The sequence below is a fragment of the Microcebus murinus genome, chromosome 1 (assembly GCF_040939455.1).
Source record: "Microcebus murinus isolate Inina chromosome 1, M.murinus_Inina_mat1.0, whole genome shotgun sequence".
In the NCBI taxonomy this organism is placed as follows: Eukaryota; Metazoa; Chordata; class Mammalia; order Primates; family Cheirogaleidae; genus Microcebus; species Microcebus murinus.
The window spans coordinates 66,088,079-66,113,472 of NC_134104.1; the positions used below are offsets into that span (position 1 = coordinate 66,088,079).

Here is a 25,394-nt window from a genome sequence, read left to right on the forward strand (position 1 = left end):
TTGGTTAACTGTGAGGTTGGGCGCATGCTTTTCCTCCAGTTAGGTGTCTTTAAAATGGAAAGTAGGACTATTAAGTCAGCCCACATCTTGGCCACTCAGCTTCTTTGTTACTTTCTACTTCACAACTTGAGGGCTCATACTTTCTCCTGGCAGCTTGCAATGTAATTATCACAGATTGTCTTCTAGCACATATGTAACTGGAAACACAAAGATCCCTAACATGGTAGGAAGGGGTTTTTCCAGTACTGGCACTCAGCCCTTAGTGGCTGGAAGGTCGAACATAAATTGCTGTGAAGTCTGGAGAGCTGCCCATGCCTTGGGAAGGGGGTGACCTTCAGTTTTAAGACAAGTAGGTTAAATTATGAAAGGAAAGGGACTTCTTCAAGAAGCTTGAGTTTTAAAGACTTTGTATAAAAAGTTAATGGAAGGGCAGATAACTGTACTAAAGCCAGAGAGAGGTGAGTTTGTGAGCAGTCATGATAGAAGAGAATTTTGGTTCTTTGTTTGGGGAAGGCGGTCTGTTGTCAAGGGAGATGGAGCAGGCCTATTCTGCTTCCACCGTCTCCGGACAAGAGAATGCACTTCAAATTGGAAAATGCAAAATATTAATAGATTATTCATATAGGAGCCAAGGGCCAAGAAAAATGAGAGAGTAAAAGCCCTAAACTACTGCAACAGTCATAGCCATATAACTTCCATTGATGGCTTACCTACTATGTGCCACAGGGACTTTGTATACATTTTCACTCTATGAGGTTGATGTTATTAGTCTGATTTTACAAATGAGTCCACAAGGCACGGAAGAGTTAAGAATGTTGGGTTCTTAGAGCTAGGAGGCCCAAAGGTTGTGCCCAACTCCCCACACTGCTCTGCCTCTCAGGCCGTAGGAACCACATCCCAGGAACTTGCCTATGTAGACACAGAGAAACCACTGAGAATTCATAGAGTAGAGATAGGAAAATGCCTTGAACTTGAAAAGACGGGCTGGAAACTAAAGACTTGCAAACTTGATCTTATTAGCTGGCAAAATTCTAGAATCTTAACTTTTATACTAACTGGCTGTGTAACCTTGGGAAAAATCACATAATCCCCTGGGGTTCAGTTTCTTTGTCTATAGAGTATGTGCTTGTATTATATCCTCCCTAGGGTTCTTTCTAGTTCCAAGTATTTCATCCTAATAATTTCTTTAACATGTTCTGACCATTGCAGTGTTTTGGTATGATCCACTACCAGATAACTCATTTTGACTTGGTATCAAATGCCCCAGCTTTTCTTCAAAGAGTAAAGGGTTAAAAAGATGAAGTTTAGAGTGAAGCAATTGTAGCTTCAAATCTCACCTTTTCACCCTCCTACTTAGATGACCTTAAGCAAATTATGTAAATCTTCTCTACCTCAGTTTCCCCTCTGTAAAGTGCTGATCATTCATATACTGGCATTTATTTCAGGAGATTCTTTTAGGGTTAAATGAAATCATATGTACAAAGCACTTAGCTCAATGCCTAGAATATAGAATGTAACAAGTACCCAGTGAGTGCTAGTTCCCATATTTTATTGATTCTAAGATACTCCTCCCACCCCATTTTGTCCCCTCTGAATCAAGATGCATCTTATAGTTTATCGTGTGTAGTAGTTTAATTGGCAGCAGTTTTATCTGTCTTAATGACACATAAACTAATGGTGCATTTTGCAATTCATTAAATATGGTATTTCCCCAGCATGATTCTCATCCCTGAGGTTCTCACTTCTCTGGGATGTTCCCTTCTCTAACTTCTTGCAGGCCATTATTTCTTCTACAGCAAAGCAGAATCAGGGGATGGAACAGCTGGGGGAAGTGACAACCTCAGCTACTATCTTGTCTGGCTCGTTTATTTTACTGTTGTTAAAAATGAAGGTCAGAAAGAGGCAAACAGATAAGAAAAGAACCACCAAGGGAACTGGTGGTTCAGATTCCTAGGAACAGGTCATCAGATTCCTAGTCCAGTGCTCGTTCCCAGCTCAGCAATGTGATAAGCACGGAACAGCACTGCAACTGTGACTCAGTTGCTCTGCAGGTGCCTGAGCCCCAATGGTGAATGCTTCCAAATCTATGCATAGATTTTGGTGGAAAGATTTTAATCTTAGAGCCCCAAAGCTGAAATGAATAGTTTTTGACTACCCGTCCAATTTGCACAAACACAGAATCATAAAATTTTAGTTGAAGGGTTTTTTTTTTCTGTGGGAGCTATAATGTTCTCACCTTTTCAGTAGTCCGAATTTGCAAGGCATGGTTTCTGGAGGCAGCATATTTCCTCCCAGTTGTTATGTCTACCATATCAGGAGCTGACAGCATGTGGATGATTGTGTCTTAAATCATGAATGGTTTCTGCTATTTGGCTGCTCCCAGGTTTGTACAGCTGAGCCCAGTGGCAAATCAATCACACAGTTCAGACACTTCATTGATTCATTCATTCACTCCATCACCTAGCACTTACTGGACACCGGCCATCTACCAGTCACAAGGTACACATAAAATCTTGGCTAATTCTCTCCATAGCCTTATGGTGTTACTTACATTTTTCAGATGGAAAAACTGAGGAACAGTGATGCTGAGTTACATTTTTTTGAGTTGGACATTGATGAATCTTCCAGGTGTTGAATAGGGGGCATTCCAAAACAAGACAGAACTTTATTGCTGTAAGCAAAATGTCTGAAAATTGAAATAGAACTTATGAATTATTTTATAGTATAAGATGTAAACAAATAAAGAAATATGCCCATAGTCTATAGAAAAGAAACAGAATGTTCATTGCAGATCCGATTAGCTGTAAATGTTAATTGCATCTGTCAGTCACCCTTAACTGAGCCAACAGGACTCAGATTAGTTCTTTTCCTTGTCTCCTGTATCATTAGAACTTTCAGGTGTTGAAAGTATCCAGGGGGGATACTGTTTTTTCTGGCCTCTATTAGCAGCTAATTTCTCTGTGCTTGGTCTCATGTTAATGATCCTTCATATTAAAAAGGATATATTTATTGGAGGCTTTATATCCAGAAATTTTTAAAACTCATTTTTTATTGGCAGAAATGTTCCTAATCAAGCTATTATTAAACATTTTTAATAGAGCAGAACAAGTGCAAGTCTCAAAGGGTTTCTTCCTTGACAGGAATGTTCACCCTGTCTTTTGGGTGATGTCTTACCTTGCCTGCCATGTATTAGGTTGTGAGCATCAAAGCCACCAGACAGGTTGGCTCCTTGCTATAGCGCAGCAGTCTCAGGCACTCAGCTTTTAGTTGGCTTGAAAGAGGGACACTATGAAGTAAACATAGGTGCAGGTTTTCCAATTTGCTCTGGAAAACATCAAGTCTCCTAGCTTTGTGAAGACTTTTTTCCCTTTAAGGAACCTGAAGATTTCCCTTCTCATCTAGGCTTCTCTACCTTTTGGCACAGCTACTTCCCAAATTGCTCAGCCTATGTGAGCACCTACCTGAGGCTCAGCAGTCAGTAATAGACACCTTTGATTCCCACTGGAAAATTTGATCAGGTTTTAAAAATAAATATACTTTTTTTTTTTAAAGAAAGAAGTGAGGAGACCAAGTCACTTGTTCCTTCCCTAGGACTGTGTGCTTAGTCCAGGGGTCTTCAAACTTTTTAAACAGGGGGCCAGTTCACTGTCCCTCAGACCCTTAGAGGGCCGTTGGAGAGTGCAGCCTACTTTCCACACAAGGGCACTGTGGGCCCAGGACGAGTTGGCTGCTAAGCAGGACAGGTAGTGGCAAAAACACCTGGTGGGCCAGATAAATGTCCTTGGTGGGCCACATGTGGCCTGTGGGCCACAGTTTGAGGACCCTTGGAAGGGGTCCATCTCTGGGGTTCCCCTGGGAAGCAGATCTGTGTCTTGGGGATCCTTGCTGGCTGAGCCCCTTATTGGTTACATCACCCTATTGGTTTCACTCACATGGTATGGAGCAGAGAGTGCTTAGCTGAGATTGGGGTTTTAGACTCATCATGTGACTTTGAGCCCTTTCACCTCACAAGGTCTCAGTTTTTCTTTCTGTAAATGAAGGATTAGAAGGTCCATAAGGACTTTGTAGCTTTGACATTCTGTTTGGTTCTGCTTGGCTCCAGCCCTAATGGGGCCCTCTAAGATGGGGTTTGTTTTTGTCACAACCCAGTGCTCTGAGGAGGATGATCATTGCCTCTGCTCAACTCATTGACATGAGCTATTTGCAAAGCTACTGGGCATACTAAGGAGTTCTTTCTGGATGAGGGTAGTGGGAGGTGATGAGAGGAGGAAACGGTATCACTCTGGGTGGCATGTGAAGATGTGGAGGGTGAAGGGCCTGGCCCTATTCCTGGATGGGAATCCATCTCTGTTTAAGTATAACAGGAGTTGCAAAGATGCATTCAGTTTTCAGAAGAGAAGGAGATTGGCAGAAATGGCAGGACTCTACTGGGGCTGGCATTTCAGGAAGTACTAAGAGTGTCTTCCAAGGATTGGTTCATCTGAGTGTTCTAATGGGTATGCTGAGATAATCATACATACACACAGGACTTCAGGGAAGTACCTTTGGTTATTTTAACATGGCCCTCACTCCACTTTTGGAACCATGCTTCCTATGTTCCCTGAATGGGAATGGGAACATAGCCATATAATTAACCAGCATCTAGCCCCACATGTGCCCTGCAGATTAAGGCCTGCCAAGAGTTCAGAGTTACAACAGCACATTTATGTTTGATGTACCTGAGACATCAGAGCGGTGCAGGCCTGCCTCTCCCCTAAGGTGGTAGTTAGAGTGGGAGGGCTTTAGCTAGAACCTAAAAGCACAGGCATACTTCAAGATCAGAAAGACGTAAAACCCATAATTCTTTCCAAAAAAGGCTACAATACTAGACATTATAGCCAATACTTTTCTTTTGTATGGGTATTTGCAGTTTTCAAACTGCTTTCCCTTGGGTTTATTTGTCCTTACTGGGGTAGCATTGAAATACCTGCTTGAGGAGATTGAGGGCAGAGGATGTGGGGTTTCCCTAAAGTTGTTAAATTGATATGAGCTGAACCCAGATCCTCACAAGTCTGGTGTTCTTTCTGTCACCCCTATGGGGCCCAGGAGCTTCATGATGGGCACAGTCCAGAAGCGTTGGAGAGGAGGTGTCATCAAGAGGTAAGAGCCTCATCATATAGTGTATGAGGACTCCAACAAAAGTCTAAATAGACTATGGGGCACAATGAGATGGCGGGGAAGGGTGACTGGGATCACTTCTCACCATGTGATGGTGGAGGGATGCTACTGGCTGCCTTCACCCAAGCCGGTGGGCCTGCACCCCTTACCTGTGAGCCACCATGGGACAGGAATAGGAACCTTGATCCCAGCCTTAGCCAAATGGCGGTCCTCCTTCTGCAGTGCTTCTATTAACTGACAAGCACAGGAACACCTCTGGGCACTATAAACCTTATGACTCTTGTGCCTGTTCTGAGAAGGCTTCCTGGAGGAAGAGGGACTGACAGCCAGGTCAAATCTTTCCTAGAGCCCTGCTTCTTATTCTGGGGGTTAACCTCAAAGAGCAAGTTACAGAACTTACAAATACACTGAAGGACAGACAAAGTAGAAGGGCATGAAGATGGAGAGAACAAAGATGCAGAGGATTGTAAAATCCAGAAAAGAGAAGGCAGAGCAATGGTTTAATACAGATTTAAATTTGTGGTATTTTTTCTTATGATCTTCATATACTTTTACATTACTTTTAATACATAGTCATTGTAGAAAGTTTGAAATCTATAGAAAAATATAAAGAAGGAAATAAAACAACCCCATAATTTCACAACCTAGAAATACATTATGTACAAGTTTGGGATTGCATCAAATTGCTATTTCATAAGGTAAAAAAAAAAAAGTTGAGTCTCAGCGATTTTATGAGTTAACCTAATGTATAGTGCATGTAACATCAGTATCCTAACTTTTACTTTACATATTATGAACATTCTTCCATGAAATTAAAAATTACTTAGAAATAAAATTTTAATAGTTAATTAGTATTGTTTATACTTACTTCGAGTTTATCTAACTATTCCCCTTCCATTGGATATTTAGGATGTTCGCCATTTGGGTCCACAGTAAAATGTGCTGCATGAAACCCCTTGTCTTCACATATTTGGCCTTATTTTTCCTTTGTTCTTTCAGATAGACATCCAGAGGGGAATTACTAGGTAATTAGTGATACGCAGTATTATCATTGTGGTTCACATTACCAAATTGCTTTCCAGAAAGGTTGTAGCAATTTTACTTACACTAACAGGTATGGGCAGGGAGAGGTAACATGGAACCCTTGCTTCCACTGATGATCCTTTTCAAAATCTTTGCAACTTTAATAAAATTTAAAATATCTCATTGTTTGCATTAATAATATAATTAGATTGACTCCTATTTCTGATGTTTAATATCCATTTTCCTGATTTTTTGAAATGTGTATTGATGTTCTTTGCCTGTTTTTCAAATAGTAGTAGTAATCTTTTCTCTGTCATATTTGTTGTAAATATGTTTCTCAGCTTGTCATTTGTCTTTTTAATTTTATGACCTGATGTATAATTTAAATTTTAAATAAACAAAAACCATAAATATTTTCCTTTCTGATTTCTTTAATGGCTTTTGTGCCTAGAGAGCTCTTTCTCATTGGGGATCAGTTAAATAATCACTCATATTTTTTCTTAAGGTTTAAAAAAATGTCATTTTTAAAGTTTATATTTCTAATCTTTATAAAATTTATTTTATTCTGGTGTATGGTATGAAGTTGTTAGGATTAACTGGATTTTTTTTTCAAATATTCAGTTTTTCCAATGCCATTTATTGAATACGTTATCTTTTCCTCAGTGCTTTAGATTCTTCCCTTATCATATATTAACTTTTAAAATATGCCATATCTGTATTAGGGCTGTGTTTCCAGCTCCATTCATTTGTGTGTTAATTCTTGTGTCTGTTCTTCCTTTTAATAATTTTAGTTTTAAAAATATACTTTAATATCTGGTAGGGTAAGCCCAACCCATTATTCATTTTTTTCCTGACAAATGTTTAATTCTTTTCATCCATTTATACTTCTAGATGAAAGTCTAGTTGAAAATTCTTTTGGCACGTAGTAGGTACTTAGAGATTGATTCAACAGATATCTGCTATAACTGTGATCCCCAACCCCCCGGGCTGTGGACCAGGCCACAGAGCTCTGTGCTGTCACCCCTACCCCTCCCACTGACCGTGGAAAAATCATCTCCTATGAGACCAATCCCTGGTGCCAAAAAGGTTGGGGACCACAGCACTATAATATTTACTCTTTTAATTTAAAAACATGTTAATTTTATTCGAACTTTATTATAATACTTGAATCTTCTTTTATGTCTTGCATTTCAAAGGGATAAACCATGTTTGCATACATGGCAAATATTTGAATGACATTTAATGAAAAGTGGAGTTTTCTTTTATAGCTCATTAGGACTTTGGTTATTTTAATTATAAGACAACTTTATGATGCATGGTAGCCAATTTTTTTTTTTATTTTTTGCCACGGGATCACATCACAGAGTGAACAGTTGCTCTACACAGGTGTCCTAGACCTTAAATAAGTTTGTTTTTAAAAGACAGTTTGCAGTTGTTATCATAACCCCAACCTAATTATTAAACTTTTTAAGTGCATGAATATTTTACAAAGAGCCTATATATGCAGGATAAATATACAAAAGAAGGAATTTGTTCTTCTCCAATTATTTCAAAATAAACAAGAAAAATTTGAAATAGAAAAACATTAAAGAAGCATTAATAAGCAGGCCTGGTAGCTCATGCCTGTAATCCCAGAAATTTGGGAGCTAGAGGTGGGAGGATAGCTTGAGGACAAGAGTTTGAGACCAGCCTCTGCAACATAGTCATACCTCATCTCTACAAAAAATAGAAAAAATTAGCTGGGTGTGGTGGCATATGCCTGTAGTCCCACCTATTTGGGAGGCTAATGTAGGAGGATTGCTTGAGTCTAGGAGTTTGAGGTTACAGTGAGCTATGATGACACTACTGCACTCCAGCTGGGTCAACAAAGTGAGACTCTGTCTCAGAAAACAACAACAACAACAAAAAAAATTGACAAAAGCCATAATCCCACTTTCTAGAGATAACTATTGTTTACATGTATTTTTTTTTTTTTTTTTGAGACAGAGTCTCGCTTTGTTGTCCAGGCTAGAGTGAGTGCCGTGGCGTCAGCCTAGCTCACAGCAACCTCACACTCCTGGGCTCGAGCGATCCTCCTGCCTCAGCCTCCCGAGTAGCTGGGACTACAGGCATGAGCCACCATGCCCGGCTAATTTTTTATATACATATCAGTTGGCCAATTAATTTCTTTCTATTGATAGTAGAGACGGGGTCTCGCTCTTGCTCAGGCTGGTTTTGAACTCCTGACCTTGAGCAATCCGCCCGCCTCGGCCTCCCAGAGAGCTAGGATTACAGGCGTGAGCCACCGTGCCCGGCCTGTTTACATGTATTTATGTGAGTTTTAAATACATACACAGACTTTATATATATATATATATATATATATATATATATATATATATATACACATACATACATATATATTTATGAATGATTGGGATAAGGTTGTACATACTGTTTTATAATCTGATTTTCCCACTTAACAATGTACCATGAAGTTTCTCAAGGCATTAGTTATTCTTCATAGTGTAACATTTAATGGGTGCTTTGAGTAGATATGCCACAGTTTATTTAACTGTGGTGAACATGTAGGTTGTTTCTGATTTTTCAATAGTATAAAGCTGTAATAAACCCCTCTACTCCTTGACTTAACATTATTGTGGTCTTAGCATAGAAGCTGTGTTCTGAGCACATGTGCACATTTATCCATGGGTAGGACAACCTCATGGCTCCCTGATCATGGCAGGGTCTTCTCTTTTCCAGGGAGCTGGAGAAGACCAGGAGTCCCAGCCTCCTGAAGGTCTTCTGTTCAGATTACTGGGGAAAATTCTGAGTGCTGGAGAATTGATGAGGAAATCATTTCAGAGAGCATGGAACTGAGGATCTAAGCAACTTGGGGACATTTATTCTACATGTAGCAGATAGATTTTAGGGTCTGACTCACCTGGATTTGTATTCACCACTCCCTTGTGCCTCCTCACCTAGCTCTGTGTGTAAGGGGCAACTTAATCTCTCTAGCTCTCCTTTCTCTGTGAACTTCCCTCATTCACAACAGCCTGACAACTCCAGGCCAACCAAGGAAATGACCCACAGGGCACAGAATCTCCTCAGAGCTCTCCTCACGGATCTCTGAAGGTAGCCTACTGGTAGATTTGGGGGCTGCCTCATCTCAGAGGGTGGTCTTGCTATCAGGATGTGTTTTTCAGTAGGCATGCTTCTTAGAAATGCCACCTACACATGTGCATCTTTTTGTGGAACCCAGCCTCATAATGGCAGGAGGAAGAGGCATTGGTAAAAGAAGGAACAAGGCCTGCTGGCTACAGGCACTAATACATAGAGCCTGGTGTGGGAGGGGTGCCTATGGCCTTAGCCCTCTGGACACAGGAGGGGAGGGGCAATCATGCCATCAGTTGAGCAGCTGGTCTCCCTTTGGGAACAGGGGCCTTTCCTTTACTTCTGGTGAACCTGGCTATTGGAACAGGAGTGACTGGAGTGCTCACCAAATAGCCTGGACTGGGTATAAGAGGAAAATAATAAAGATTCAGAGGAACCACATACATGGGTATGAGCAGTGTGGCTTACAGGTGTGTAGTGGGAAGATGAGGCAGTTTTTAGCTGCCATTTTCTGAGTTTACTTCAATCACTTACTCATTTACTCATACATTCATGTAATCAGCAACACTTATTATTGAGCATCTACTATGTATCCCTATGCAAAAGATACCAAGATGAATAGGGAAGATGTAAGGAGTGTTATGTTTACTTAGTATCAGCTATGTGTCTGGTACCTTCAAATAGGATTTCTCCTTTAATCATCACAACAGCCTATGAAGTAGGTATTCTTATCTTGATAAGGAAATAAAGATCCAGAAAGGTTAAGTTGTCCAAAAGCACACAGCTGATAAGTACTGGAACTGGGAGCCACACTTCCATCTAAATCTCAAGCCTGTGCTTGACTCGGGGCTGTGAGCTGCTCTCAAGGCACACCTGTCCTGGGAGAGCTCGCAACCTCATACAGAAGATGGCATGTTGAGCAGATAGTAGACAGGGATGCCCTACTCTGGCTGCCTGATTAGAAATACTTGAGAATCCCTTTCTTATCCTACCATGACCCAGGCTCCCGGGGATCTTGTTAAATAAGTTTGCAAATTCCCTTTGCTGGCTCTAATCTTGACCTGGAGTCATGGCTCCAGGAGAGGTCTTAGGTCAAGTAGTCATCTCTCTGTCAGCAGCAGTTTCTGCAATTTAGAAGGCTTCCAGGAAAGGCATTGCCTAAGTGTCTATAAAACTTATTTTTTGTTTAACCTCAGTTCTTCCAGCCCTCAGTAACTCCGTAATGAGAGAGAACCACCTCTAATAAAGCTTATCCTTAGGCTGCCCACAGCCTTCACTGCCCCCCGTCACCAGCCTCAGTTTCCTTTTACATAAGCCAAGGAGTCTAAGTCATTTCATAGTTCTTTCTCTGTCAACCCAACCACAGATTGGGTCCATGCTAAGCTATGAGTGTCAAAAAGTGGGACGTGAGGGAGGCTGGGTGATAGGATCTAGTGGTTAGAAACCAAGGTAAATTGTAAGGTCTAATTTTGACTTTGCCTTAGACCAGTGGTTCTCAACCATTTAGGGAGCTATAGGCCCTCTTGAAAATCAATGAAAACTGGTCTTATACAGATTCTCTCTCAGAAAAATACATACATAAGGACATATATGCAAAATGATTTGCATACCATTTCATGATGTTCATGGCCTTCCCCCACCACATATATCTTTGAGGCAAGGTTTGGAGGCCTCCCTCAGTTTACCAGGTGTTCCAGGAATGTATAGCTTAGTCTGTCCTCTGCTGAGCAGAGTTGAGGGTTACCTAGGTTACCTTTCATTTTTTCCCATAATTCTGGAGAAGGATTTTAGCTTCATGAGATATTAAGATCACCCCTGATTTTCTGTTTAGCAGTTTACATTGTTACAGCTTCCTTCTAGAGAAATAGTAGGCATTATGAGTCAGACTCTCTTCTGATTGTGGCCATTTCCTGGCTCATGCTTGAACCTGGCTATGTCAGGTCCATGGAGAAAGCTTTGTTGCTTATCACTGGCAAACATTAACTTGTCTCTTTGTTAATCTGCAGAGGGTCTAAGTCATGGGGAGAAAACCCACTGTCTTAGTTACTCTCTTCTGCTCCCCTCTGCCTACCAGAGAGACCTCAATAATCCCCACTATCCTGTCCAATCCAGGACTTTGATGATAATCCTGTAATCTTTTGTTTCTTCTCTTGTTACAGCTTTTTCACATTTTAGATGCTTTTTTAGAAATGGAGTTTTATTATCCCTTTGGGATTATCTGAGTATTTGTTCTTCTATATTATATTTCTTATGTAATATCGAAATTACATGTTGATGTGTGAGTCTCCCCCTAAATGAGAAATCCCTTAAGTCCAGGAACTCTATATTATTTACCTTTGTACCTACAGTGATTGGAACTTGGCCTGGAACATGTAGGTACTTAACAAATATTTATTGAATTGAATTGGGTATGTTTAGATACCCAACACAATAACTTAGGGAGAGACTAAAAATTTGCTTTAAACTCTAGGAATCGGCTGGGCATGGTGGCTCGCACCTGTAATCCTAGCACTCTGAGAGGCCGAGGCAGGTGGATTGCTGAAGGTCAGGAGTTTGAGACCAGCCTGAGCAAAAGTGAGACCCCATCTCTACTAAAAATAGAAAGAAATTATCTGGACAACTAAAAAAAAATTTATATATATATCTTTACAGAAAAAATTAGCCGGGCATGGTGATACATGCCTTTAGTCCTAGCTACTTGGGAGGCTGAGGCAGCAGGATCACTTAAGCCCAGGAGTTTGATGTTGCTGTGAGCCAGGCTGATACCATGGCACTCTAGTCCGGGCAACAGAGCCAGACTCTGTCTTAAAAAAATAAAAAAAAAACACACAGAATTCTAGGAATTCTAGGAATTCTAGGATTCTAGGAATCTTTCAATGGCCAACCCAACTACCTCAAATATGGCTAGCCAGTTTATCTGGAAACCTAAACATTATACTGGGGCCATATAGGATTCATGCTGTCTCATTTCCATGGGAGCTACGTGTGTTTGTCTGTGGGGTATGTGCACAGGCCTTTCTTGTCTACTGAGATTGTTTGAAAACAATACCAAAGCAAGCCTTTTTACTTTCTTCAGTAATCTCTCTGTATTTGTTTCCCTCCAATGCTTCTTTACATTTATCTCCCTGATATATCTTAATGCCTCTTTCATCTCTGCCTCTTTCTTAATTTGTTTCATATATCCTGGAACTGCCTGGACAGCAGCCACTCTGAGCAGTGACTACACACTAATTCAGGACCAAGGACAGCAGCACGCACATCCTTGAAGGGGGAAAGTATGTTTTAGTTTGCTAGTTTGTTCAGTAATATGACCTTTGGATGTGTCCTTTACCTGTCAGGCTGCACCTGCAGTTCTGCAAACCTGGTTACTTTGGCCCTACTGTGGTGGACCTGTGTCCAGTCTGTGCCCAGTGTGTCCCTACGATGTTCTCACAGATGGTTGTGGTGGTTACACTGGCAGGAGGGGCACAGTTGTGGGATCAGAAAGAGTGGTGGTGGGAACAGGGAGAAGCTCTGGGCTAAGTTGAGAGAGACTGCTCCAGGAGCTGCCCATGAGGGTCTCCTGCCCTGAGCTCTTCCGTCAGCCATTGTTGCTTTAATGCCACCCACACCTGAATTTCAGGCCATGGGGATTGGGTGGGAGCTAGTGGGAGGAGAGGTGCTGGGCCATGTCATGTTTAGATGCCTGCTAGTGTGCCTTCTATAATTACAGAGCCCAAAGTTGGCTTTTCATATCAGCAGTTTCATCTCTAACTAGTCTTTGTGCCCTGAATAAATTAACTACTTCGGTATAGAGCTCACTGGCTGCGAAACCTTGCCCATAGCTGGCACTCATAGTCCGCACGATAGTTTGTGCTGTGCATTGATGATGAATCCATTTTGCTCTTGTGTGATGAGGAAAGCTTTAAAGAACTGAAAGCTTGTTTTACTTTATAGGCAGCTTTACTTGTAAATCAGAATAGGTAACGTATACATATATGTTTTCATTACATTATTTTTAAATATTCACAATTTTATTTTGATAAATAAAACTTAAAAAAGTCATATCACAGTTGTTGGCTAAAGTCGCTGTGCATGTTCATCTGTGGCTATCGACTATAGTCGACGCTGGTACTGAAGTGGTTAAGTGCTATTAATAGTCATGCTGGGGGCAAGAGGAGGGGGGCTGAGAGTGAGGGTCCTAAGGAGCAAGCCTTATATATACGTCTGACCTTCCACAGCACACACCTTTCCCTCTGAGCACCTTTGTAACTCTCTCTAAATATAGCAGCAAATATACTGCTAACATTCAACAGTTGATTCATATTCATCACTGACAGGCTAATGTTCTGTTACTATGAGGACCCATCCAAGACCAATGCTCAATGTAACAAAAAAGACAATAAATCTACCACCATCACCACTACCCATGATGTACGAGCACTTTAAATAAACCTGATCAGTTAAAAAAGAATCAGCTTATAAAAAAATGGTGGGTGGATATTATCACTTTTGAAGTGGCCATTTTCTTATGTCTGAATTACACTCGAATTGTCAACTTCTCAGGGGAGGGAGGGTGGGAGGACGAGTGTGTGAGTGAGCCCGTGTGTATTGCAGCTGAAGTCTCAACTTGAGCTAATATTAAATCTTGTGAAGAATAAACAGAAAGGATTTGCTCATTAGCTGGGCTTAGAGAGGCGTTACCCACATGTTTAAAGTGCTAATTATTAGTGATCTTTAATAGAGCTAATTTAGCAATGGCAAGTGTTACAAATTTTTGCTCTTCAAATGTAGCCCATTAGCCAGGCCTTTATATCTAATATTGACTTTAGAAAGTTAGTATTGAAATTGGCCACAATTAGAGTGCATGTAGAAGCATGAGAGTGGGAGTAGAAATAAGCACAGAGAGGCACCAGGGGTGGAGGCACAACAGTTATTAATGTTAAGTACCTTTTTTAGGAAAGGCATCATGGCACTGTGGTTGGGAAAGACTCAGCTCTGGGTCACTCATTGAGCACCAGCTGTGTGCCAGGCACTGAAGATACTGATATGAGCACCAGTCCCTGCCCTCAAGGGGCTCGGAATCTAGTGATTGAGCCAGATCTGGTAGTGGACAGTAGCATAACAGTGAGGGACATGTCATGTGATACACAGAGAAGGAGGCACGAGCTCAGCCTGGGTGTGGTGGAGCAGTGGTGAAGGTGTCTTGGGGAAAGTATACAGCTTACTATAGTGCAGGGCAGAAAATGGTTATTTTGAGAAATGAAGTTTAAATACATGTCAGAGTTGAGAGAAGGTGGACATTGCTTCTCTCCAGCTTAAAGACTGCCCAATCGGGTTATCATCTCAGGTCCCTGGCTACTGCCTCACCTTGCATGAGGCCTGGTCAGTTTGCTTAGAAAAGCTCAGTATTTAGCAACTCACAAGGAAAGAAACCCCTTTCCCCCTCTCTCCTTTTGCATTGACATCAGGTTAATAGAGGCTCCTGAACGTCCTTTGCTTAGAAGTCCCATGGCTGGGGAGGAGAACTGTGCCACACCATCCTTCCTGCATGCCTGCCACGTGGGGAGGAGGGATGGCCCCAGGTTGTTTGGCATTTTTGGGTGACAATGATGAGGGACTACAACTGTGGGGAGTTGGCCCGATTGGGCATGATGGATTCCAAGGTCAGGAAGAGGTGTGTGGGTCTCCACACCGTGCTGGGTGTTCTGCTGCTGACATCAGGCTGCCTAGTCTCTCTGCCAGGTTCATTCTTTCCTCTCAGGACACACTTCCTGTCTCTGTGGTAGTTGTTTTAAGGAGAGCTCCAAGGAACATATTTATAGTTGCTGGAGGAGTTTTTCAACAGGCAGTTTCCTTAATAGCTCATTAGCATCTGTAAAGAGGAGAGAAAAACATTCACCTCCATTTCTGCATGCACATGTATGTGCACATGTATCTTTCTCTCCAGCTCTTTATCTCTTGCTCTCACCCCTTTTTCTTATCCTTTTCTCCAACTCTTGCCACTTCTTCTCTTGTGTCAACATTGGAAAGGAGGGGATGAGAGAAAGGAGAACGAGAGGAATGGCGATCCTGCCCACTAATAGATTCCCTACCAATCCCAGGTATGCTGACAGTGTCTTCTCCAAGGTCTTTGCCCATCTGTTTTCTACACAGAAGGGGCCAGGACCTTAAGTCCCTTCCCTTTATAATTCTGTTCCATATAATATCTTCATGAGGTCTTATACAAACTATAGCCTACTCCTGGCCTGGCAGGTCCCAGGAGGTAACTGACAAACATCCTTCCTGCCTCTCTTGGGACTTAGGGAGAAGACCAAAAGAGACAAAGTTGCAGTGCCCCCTGGTTCCACATTCCACCACCGGCCTCAGCAGAGGCCACGTGTTCCAACCTTTTCAATTCTCGAAGACTGCAGAATTTGACTGGGAGGTAGAGGGCAGAGCCTGCTGGATCCAGCCCTGTTCAGGAGCTACAGCCTTCCTCTGGACCAGCCAGATTCCACCCTTTGCTGCAGCATCCACTCAGCTCTCTGACTGTCTGAAGGCACTTACAGCCACATCTTTGCTAATGCCTTCCCAGGAGTCTGCCCTACTGGGAGTTGGATCACAGAGACACTCACCTCTTCCAAGTCCTCCTTTCCATCATCCTAACTCTGCTTTTCTGTGCAGTCAGCAAAATCTCTTCATCTGTGGCACGCGGTTTCTTTGCCTCTTCTTCTCTGCCATGGCATGTGCTGTTTCCCACTATTCCTTGGCCCTTCCCTTATTTAAAACCTAGTTCAAATATCACCTCCTCTGGGGAGCCTGCCCTGATGGATCACCTCCAACTCTCCACTCTTTTTTTTTTTTTTTGAGACAGAGTCTCACTTTATTGCCCAGGCTAGAGTGAGTGCCGTGGTGTCAGCCTAGCTCACAGCAACCTCAAACTCCTGGGCTCAAGCATTCCTCCTGCCTCAGCCTCCCAAGTAGCTGGGACTACAGGCATTCGCCACCATGCCCGGCTAATTTTTTGTATATATATATTAGTTGGCCAATTAATTTCTTTCTATTTATAGTAGAGACGGGGTCTCGCTCTTGCTCAGGCTGGTTTCGAACTCCTGACCTCGAGCAATCCGCCCGCCTCGGCCTCCCAGAGAGCTAGGATTACAGGCGTGAGCCACCGCGCCCGGCCCCCACTCTTACTTTGTCTTCTTAGGACCTGTGTGTGCTCAGTGTCAGTATTTCTTTCTTTCCTTTTTTTTTAGTTCCCAAGTTCTATTCAAGAACTTATACAAAATCTTCCAAATAAATGAATTTTAATCCTCATCTCCCTCCTCTTCTTCATCTCGGTTAATTTGGAAGTAATGTAATTCATAACTCTCTTTGCTGTTAGCAACTACACACAACCAATCATGTAGATTGTTCTTCTTCAAATATTTTTTGTGAGATATTTCAAATACCTTTTAGAAAGAGGCACCTCAGAAGTGACAGTGATCTTGCTCTTGCTTCTCTCGATGGTCACAACCCCTTCCCTGAGATTCCCAGCTTCTCCATTCACTTTGGTTCTCTCTTGAAAAAGCTGCTCAAAATTAGCAGCATCCATGATTCCATCTTCTACAGGGTAGGTGCAATCAGGAGTGAACTTCAACACTTGCTTCTTTATTTTGTACCCCTTTGCCACAAGCTTTTTCGAGGGTACCATGGTGGCAGCAGAGGCAGAAAGGGAGTATCAGTATTTCTTGAGTTGCTTTTGTGGGACAGGCTCTGTGCTAGATACTGGAGTAAAACAAAGAGTAGACAACACGGTCCCTGTCCTCAAGGCATTAGGATCAGTTAATAGGGAGTAAAATGAAAACACATAAATGCCATTCAGGATCCATGAGTGATAGAGTATAAGGTATAACCAAGGACAGCTCAACTTGATGAGAAGGTCAGGAAACAGCACAGAGGAAATGATAGATTAGGGAGCAGTTTAAGAGGTGGAATCAACAGAGCTGAGCAACTGAATCAATATGTGTGGTGAAGGAGGAGGAGGAGTCCAGGGTGTTTCCCAGGCTTCTGTTCGGGTAACTTCAGTGTTAATGGCACCAGGGTAGAGTGCATAAAGGATGGTCAGGTCGGGGGCAGGGTGAGAAGGCCTTTATCAAAATCTCAGAATCTTAATTTGTTTTTTGTGTAGAACTTCCTAGTGTCTGGGGAAATGGGTACTGAATATTTTATTAGGCTGGAAACTCTCAGAGGGCCAAAATCGGGTTTCCACTCCCAGGGAGAGAAATGCCTGAGATGAGCACTGTGTTCTCTGATGTGGAGCTCCCCAGGTGAGGATACTTCTCCTTCCTCTGTTTCTTGTCCAATATTTCCCATGATTTAGGACTTTGCATCTGTAGTGGGGGTAGAGGTAAGATCAAGAGGCCTAAACTGACTCCTCTGTCCTACAGGGCCATCTCAGAAATGGCATCTTTGTAAATATGATCAGTGACAATATCTATGGTACTGAGAGCAGTTAGAGAAGGCAGAGCTCTTGAGAGTAGGGAGGGATATTTGTTGTGAAATTAAAGTATCTGATACATGAAGGAGTGGTTTAAGTTACCAAAATTCTGAGCAGCTTGGATAGTTGTTATTCATAAACATTCCTACCACCAAAAAATAAGACATGTCTAGTCTTAATACCCTGAACAGGGAAATTATCTCTCTCCCAGATAGCTTTTTTAATTCTAGTGCTGAATTTTAATAATGGTAACAGGATAATGGCTGAATCTCTGGGATCCCTGGGCAGTAGTGAGGGGTCTTGCAATGATGGGGGCAGAAGGGGAGAAGAGAAGTGCTAGATGAGATTTTAGAGGTCCTATTTAGGCAAGACTAAAGGATGCTTTTCTCTTGTCTCTGCCTCTGAGGCAGCTTTGGAATGAGAAGAGATACTTTAGTACAGAGCTTCCCAAAATGTAACGTATATATGATGCACCAGAGTTTCTTGTTTAAATGCAGGTTCTGATTCTGTAGGTTGGGGTAGGACCTGAGATTCTGCCTTTCTAGCAAGATGGTAGGTGATGCTTATTACTTTGAGTAGCAAGGCTTTAGGACTCACATTAATAAGCCTTTCCTTTGCGCCCCCTTGCATTGCATACTGGTGACATCCTGTCTCTGACAACAGCTCTCTAGTTTTCCTACTTGCATACTTGTCCTCCTCAGCTTGGAGGCCTCCTAGAGAGGAGGATCCATTTCTTATTTGTCTTAGGATTGCCCATGCCTGACATAAGGTTTAGCAAACAGTAAGTGCTCCATAAAGACTTGATGAAAGAATGACCTTGGGAGTAGAAAAATGTCAAAATTACAACCAAATTAAGGTCCGGCAAAATGAGCTCTTGAAACTCTCAATAGTAAGCCAGGTCTCTTTTGTGCAGCACATCATTCGGTGTCTCAGTGCCATTTTGAGCAAGGCTGTTATGCTGGACATCAAAGGGACAGAGTAGGAAGAGGAGGCAGAAATCTGAGCATTGGTCAATGTTCAGTGTTATTGGTGGAACTGGGCTCAGGCCTCCTTGAAGCAACATTAGAATACTTACATAGTAACTTCTAAATAAGTGCAAATTAAGGTGTGTGACTGAGTACCAAAAGGAAACAAAGAGCAATCCATGGGTACTCTGGCAGCTTGTACCTCTAAATGCTCAATAAATGCTCACTCAGTTGTTTGTTTCTTTGCTTATTAAAATCAGGATTGCTTTCTGAAGGAAGTCAGCATGGAGCACAAGCAACTGCTATTCATGTGGAATAGTGGTGAATCCCTGTTGCCCTGAGGAATTTACTGCTGTTTCAGACCCACAAAACTATGGACAGGGCCCTTGGCACAAGGGCCAGGACTTCCATTGCCACATGGGGCCACACAGAGGCTGGGAGCCAAAGTGAGGATGATTACCATTTTCCAACATGGGAAATGGTGACTAGGAACATGTGAAGAGGAACAGGCAGCAGCAAAGTAAGCATAAAACATTTGGAGCAAGGAAGAGCAAAAGTGGGGCTTGGAGAAGACCCATGCTGGAAGATCCTGGAGAGATGGTGGTGGTAATTTGTACTTCCCTAATAGATGTAGAGCATTTCAACTTTGCTAATTAACGGAACAGCAGGCTTGTAATTCTGACAACAGCAGGACACGAATGGGGTGGGATTAGCACTGAATGCCAGTGAAGCATGCCTTTGTCCTTACAAAGCAGCACAACACACACATTGGGTCAGGTCCATAAGGGTGCCCTCTGATTTTGGTTGTTTGTTTGTTTGTTTCCTGCAGTCATTCCAAGAGCTTAGGAATTTTTATTTCTTCTTGGGCCTTCTTTAAAGGTAGTAAGGAGCCTACTGTTTCAACAGGCTTTCATTTTAAAGGAGGAAACTCTGGTCTATGATTGGCCTAGAGTTTGTAGTATAATAGTTCTATCAAATATACTTTGCTATTAGAAATAGCAATTGCAGTGTAAGCCTGCCTCCTCAAGGTGTGTATGCCTCACAGAAGTTCTTCCATCTGTATTCTCTCATTTTGACAATTTGGGCTACCTGCAAAATGAAGTGACCTGCCCTCAGCATTCCAATCCCTAACCTGATTCTGGGAAAGAATGGGCTGGGAAGCCAGGAAAGGGTCCTTTTATCTTCCCAAGGTACAGTAAATCTTGTTAGAGAATTTGTTCCCAGTACTTCCTTTCAAAGCATATTGATCTGATAAACTGAGGATCTTAAAGGCCAATAAATATGAAGAAAAGGTTGAGAAAGTCTCAGAGTATTAGAGCTAAGTGATACCCTGGAGACTATGTGCTCAGATCACCAGTGCTTGGTGTGACAGATGAGGCCACTGACCTTGTGTAAGTCATTTTACGAAGGGTTAACATTTCATTCATTCATTTATTCTTTCATCAAATATTTATTGAACATTTACTATGAGTCTACCAAGGCAGGTATCTGATAGTGAAAAGATGTTGCTATTTCATCTTTGGTCCTGTTTCAGTTAGCATTCAATAAACTTACCCTTTCTTATTTATTCCAACAGCTGGTTTCACAAGGGCCCTGGGGGAATTGATACATTGGATCTTCAGCCAGTGCAAATAGGTTTTATACACAAGGTTACCAATTTATGAGCTGCTGGGCTAATTAGTTTAGCTCTACTTGGCTTTACATAATACATATATTGTTGAAAAGTTATTTGTAATTCAATTTTTTGGCAAATGGAAAATTAATTCAAGTCACTAAAGAATTTTATTTACAGAGACCCTGAAGCAAATCCTTTTATAATGTGAAAAATCTTGTTGTTATTGAAAATGATTATTCTCTAGTTAAGGATTTTGCCAATCTGGACACTTTAGGTTGTCTTATGGTGGGCACACAACAAGGCAGATAGCCCTGCTGTGGTCTGATTGGAGAAGGACTCTGGCCTGGGAAGTGGAAGCCCTAGGAATCTTAGAACAGCCCAACTCAAGATACTGATATTTACTGGAGCCCATGATTGCAGGCTGTCTGGACAGCCACATGTCTTCTCTCAGTCCTGGACCCTGGAGGGGAGAAGGAAGAGGTGGGGGACAATGAGTTTGTGTGAAGGATGAGATTTGGAGCTGCTTCTCCTTCTGTGGGAGTGGGGAAGGCACAGGACAAGGAACCTTTTGCTTCCATCATAGCAGATTTGAAACTCTTAAGGTATGGGAACTGTTTGGAATTAGGGCCCTCTTGTATACTTTAACACAGCAGGGGAGGAGAGGAAAGACAGTGGAGAAAATAGGACAGGAGTTTAGGAGAGAAGAGGGTTATGTGGATTCTCTTTATACAGTAAAATCTCATTAGTTTGGGCCTGCTGTTTTTGAATTTATAAATAACCTGGAAGAAGACAGGACTGAAATTTAACTTTTCATATTACTTTTTTTTCTGTAAAAATTAATAGAATGCATAGTGATGTAGAAGAAAGTGTTTTAAAACTGATGTATAGAAAGGTATATTTCGCATATGAAAATAATTTATTTTGGTGTGGAAGCATCATTTTACACGAACAATTCATGTGCTAGTTAAAGATGACACTTGTCTAGTGAATAAAGCCTAATAGGACTCCTCCTGCCAAGGAAGCTGAAATGCCACCTTATTGCATGAGGATGAAAACATTCTGTATATCTACTTGTAAGTTCTATATAATTTGTATTGATCCTAATTAGTCTTCTTTGGTGAGGTTTAGTTGTTTTTCTGTGTGGAAAATAAGATTAGAGTGTAAATATCTGTAGAAACCAAGGATAGAAAGAACAAAACAATGCCTATAGTCTTTGAAGTTAGAGCTTTCTTTTTATAATTTTGCTTTCTTCTTCTATTGTCCAAGGTCTTCTCAAAGTGAGCCTTGTAGCTGGTTCTCTGTCAATTTGTAAAAAGAAGCAATTTATGAATAAAAAAAGGCTCACTGTCTTCATTTGGTAACAAAATAAAATTAAGAAAGAAATGAAATGGTCAGAGATACTTTGGAAATTTGTTTTACGTTAGGGCATGCCCTCTGACCACAGAAACTGACATTCTACGGACACATCTCTCTTCCTCCTTGGTTCAGTGTGCAACAGGCCCATTTCCTTTCCCTAGGCCAGTGATCTTAATCCTTGGTTGTTGCCAAAATTCCCAGATGGGTCTCTTGAAACAGCTAATGTTTAGAGATAGAGGGATTGAGTGGGATGGTTCTGCTCAGCATGTTGCTGTCCTCTGTAGATTGTCAGATTTGGGTTCCAAATATAGAGAAAGGCACCAGCAGAGGTATCCATGGTCCCTGGTTCTGTCTTACTGAGCTGACTTAGAACCGCTCACCAGGGTCCATCTGTGTTGTGTCCCTCATGGTGATACATAACAGAGACCTCAGTTACAGCTCCAAGGGTTATGAGTGTGGGTGGTTCTTCCCAAGTGCCCTCGTGGGGTACTTGGGTTAAATGATAGGGTAGAGTGTGCTAGCCTGGGGTTTTGTGTGCGTGTAAGCTAGGTCCTTCCTTCCCACACATCTCACACTGTGCTGGGATGTCCTTTGCCTCCTGAGGCTACTGTTTCTCCAGGCACATCTTTATTCTCCATTCTTTGTGAGCCCCAAGCTCTGCCTCCAGCCCCCTAACAGGACCTCAGCGAGACCTTAGAAAGGACTTTCCAACTGAGAAGCAATATTTAGAAAGACAACGAGTTAAAGTAGGCAGTGCATGTCCTTCCCAGGAGATCTGTGTCTCCCAACGTCCTGTCCGTCATGGACTGAGGCTGATGACATCCTGGGGAGGAGGAAGAAGGGTAGAGAAGATACTGTCATCAACTTTGCTTCCGTCTGTGGGAGTTCTGGGGTTTACTTTTCCCCTTTGTGAAATGAAGACTAAGAGTCACTGTGCCACTTAGAGGAAAGGCAAGAGGAATTATTTAGGGCATTGTAATCCATCTTGATATCAATTAACTACCTCAACAGATATTTATTGAGTGCTGACTGTATACCAGACACTGTGCTGGGCACTAGGGAACAAAAATGATTTTTTGAAATCCCCTCATCTTCAAGTTGCTCAACAGCAACAGGGACATCATTGTGGCCCCCAGGACATGGGGCTTTGTACACTTGGTAGGAGGTGACTCAGACCATCCTCTCCTTGAGAAGGACCAGGGAAGTTGCAGCCCTGGTCACGCCTGTGGCCTGGCATCATGTGGAAGTGTCCTGTTGTGGACTGTCTCCTCATCTGCTGGGCTGGGCTGTAGGGCCTGAACAAGGTAGAACCTTCTGAAAATGACAGGGTTGTGAGGCTGAGGGTGGGACCCAGGGATTCCGCCAGCTGGCCTCTCTGACCCTGATTCCTTCTGCTGTGTTGTCCCACAGGGTCTTTTCGGAATGATGGTTTGAAAGCTTCTGATGTCCTTCCCATCCTAAAGGAAAAAGTGGCCTTCGTGTCTGGTGAGTATGTGTGGAACTTTCCTTCGTAATGGACCTGGAGAATTTGTGTGTGTGCACATGCATTCTGAATTCACTTCTTCATGTGCCAGTGAGAGAGAAGTGGGGGTGGAAGTTATGCTCAGGGCAGCTGCTTCCTTTCCACAGAGGAAAACAGAAGGAGAAAGGAGAGCACTGGTCCCAGCTGGATATTCTAGAGGGCACTCACAACCAGGGGTGGACTCCCTACATATATCTCACACCGCCTCACCCTCCCTGGCCTGGCAGGAGCCACTGAGGCCCTTGTGAGAGGTACTTCAGCTGGAAGTCTGTGCACTTGGTGCATTGCCTGAGGTTTATTTGGGTTCTTTTCTGAGAGGGTCATGGACAAGAGATCCAAACATTTTTTTTGGCTGCTTCTTATCTCTCTTTCCTAGAAAGGAAACTCAAGTGAGTGTATTTAGGTGGTTTTTGTTGTTGTTGTTTGTTTCTGAATAGTGACTTCCAAATATTTATTCCTGACTTCTCTCTCTTACTCATCTTGTACACCTGAACTTCTTGATGTCTAATTTGCAGGATCAGCAATTTATAGCCTATGGGCCAGCTACCATTTTTTACAAATAAAGTTTTATTGGAACACAGCCATTTGTATTTGTTTAGGTAGTGTATTAGTTTCCCATCAATGCTATAACAAATCTCCACAAACTTTGTGGCTTATGACAACAAACACTTGTTAACTCAGTTCTGGAGGCCAGCAGCCAGTCTCACTGGGCTGAAGTCCAGGTGTCAGCAGGGCTGTGCTCGCTCCAGAGACTCTAGGGAAGAATCCATTCCTTGCCTCTCCCAGCTTCTGGTGGCTGCTGGCATTCCCTGGCTTGTGGCCACATCACTGTGCTCTCTGCCTCCATGGTCACATTATCTTTTCTTCTTCTGTCTATGTCAAATCTCCCTCTGCCTCTCTCTTTTAAGGATACCAGGGCTACATTTAGGGTCTACCCAGATAATCTAGGATAGTCTTTGCATCTCAAGATGGTTAACTTAACCACATTTGCAAAGTCTTTGCCATGATATAGAGTAGGCCATTGTTCCTGAGCAGGGTTAGAAGCAGCAATTTCAGGCTGGGTAGAGGCATAGGTAAGACAACCTCCAAAGCCTTTGTAAGCTTGAATTCTGAGTGCTTGCTGTGCATATAGGAAGAACTTGTGTAGAAGCCCTGGAGGCCACTGAGCATCACCTCTGCTGATGCCCATGGCCTGGGCTCCCAAGGACATGGCCCATAGCCCCCTGGAGAGCCCAATCTGATCTTGTCCTCCTCCTCCTTTTTTTAAATTTAAGTTAATTTTATTTTATTTTATGAGACAGTGTCTCACTTTGTTTCCCAGCCTGGAGTGTAGTGGCATGATCATAGTTCACCACAGCCTCAAACTTCTAGGCTCAAGTGATCCTCCCACTTCAACCTTCCAAGTAGCTGGGACTACAGGTGCATGCCACTATTCCTGGCTAATTTTTTAAAATTTTGTTTTTGGTAGAGACAGGGTCTTGCTATGTTTTCCCAGGCTAGTCTCAAACTAACTGGCCTCAAGCAATCTTCCCACCTTGGCCTTCCAAAATGCTGGCATTATAGGCATGAACCACCATGCCTGGCCTAGTCCTCCTTCTTTTTATGGTACTTAGTTAACCTAATGTCCTTCCCGTCCCCTGAGTATTCTGCTAGCCTTTCCATTTCTTTTGTGCCAGCCCCAGAAAAGATCTTCCCAAGTAGTAGGGAGTTGTCCTAATAGAACTCATAGAAGCAGCATGTCAGGAAGGCAGTCAGGAATGAGGCAGAAAGAAACTTCCCTGAGCAGGACAAAAGGATCTGGGGGTGTGCAGCTCGCTCCCATGTGCAGATGTGAGCCTAGCAGTCTGGGGTAAGCCTTATTCATCTGCACTTGTGGTGCCAGGAACCTCTGGGGCTTAGGGAACATTGCCCTTTCATGCCCGGGAAGGATACTGAGGGTGCCAGGGAGATAATGACTGGATGCATAGAAAGAAACAAAACAAAGAGGAAACCAAAAAAAAAAAAAAAAACCACGCCTTACATTTACATCCTGAGCTTTTGAAAGATAAAACACAAAAATAAAACGACAAAACCCTGAATTAAGTAATGCAGTGTAACAGTTGCATTTCTGAGACAAAGAAAGCAGTGCAAGGAAGGTGGTAAGCAGAGAAACAGACTGTTAATTATGCCTGCCCTCCCCTTCTAGCACCCTGGCTGTGGCCAGGTGAAAGGGAAGCCATG

At 42.5% G+C, this 25,394-nt stretch overlaps 1 protein-coding gene and 1 pseudogene across 27 annotated transcripts in view; one reads left to right on the forward strand and one right to left on the reverse strand.

Annotated features, from left to right (window-relative positions):
- The window catches only part of KALRN (kalirin RhoGEF kinase), a 653,674-nt gene that overhangs the window by 165,692 nt on the left and 462,588 nt on the right, over positions 1 to 25,394 (forward strand). For all 27 annotated transcript variants that reach the window (XM_020287048.2, XM_020287049.2, XM_020287013.2 and 24 more), the window contains exon 2: positions 23,063 to 23,137. In XM_020287048.2, coding sequence (XP_020142637.1) covers positions 23,063 to 23,137 — 75 coding nt within the window. The remainder of the gene's footprint in view (positions 1 to 23,062; positions 23,138 to 25,394) is intronic.
- LOC142870612 (large ribosomal subunit protein eL22 pseudogene) lies at positions 16,545 to 16,930 on the reverse strand (annotated as a pseudogene).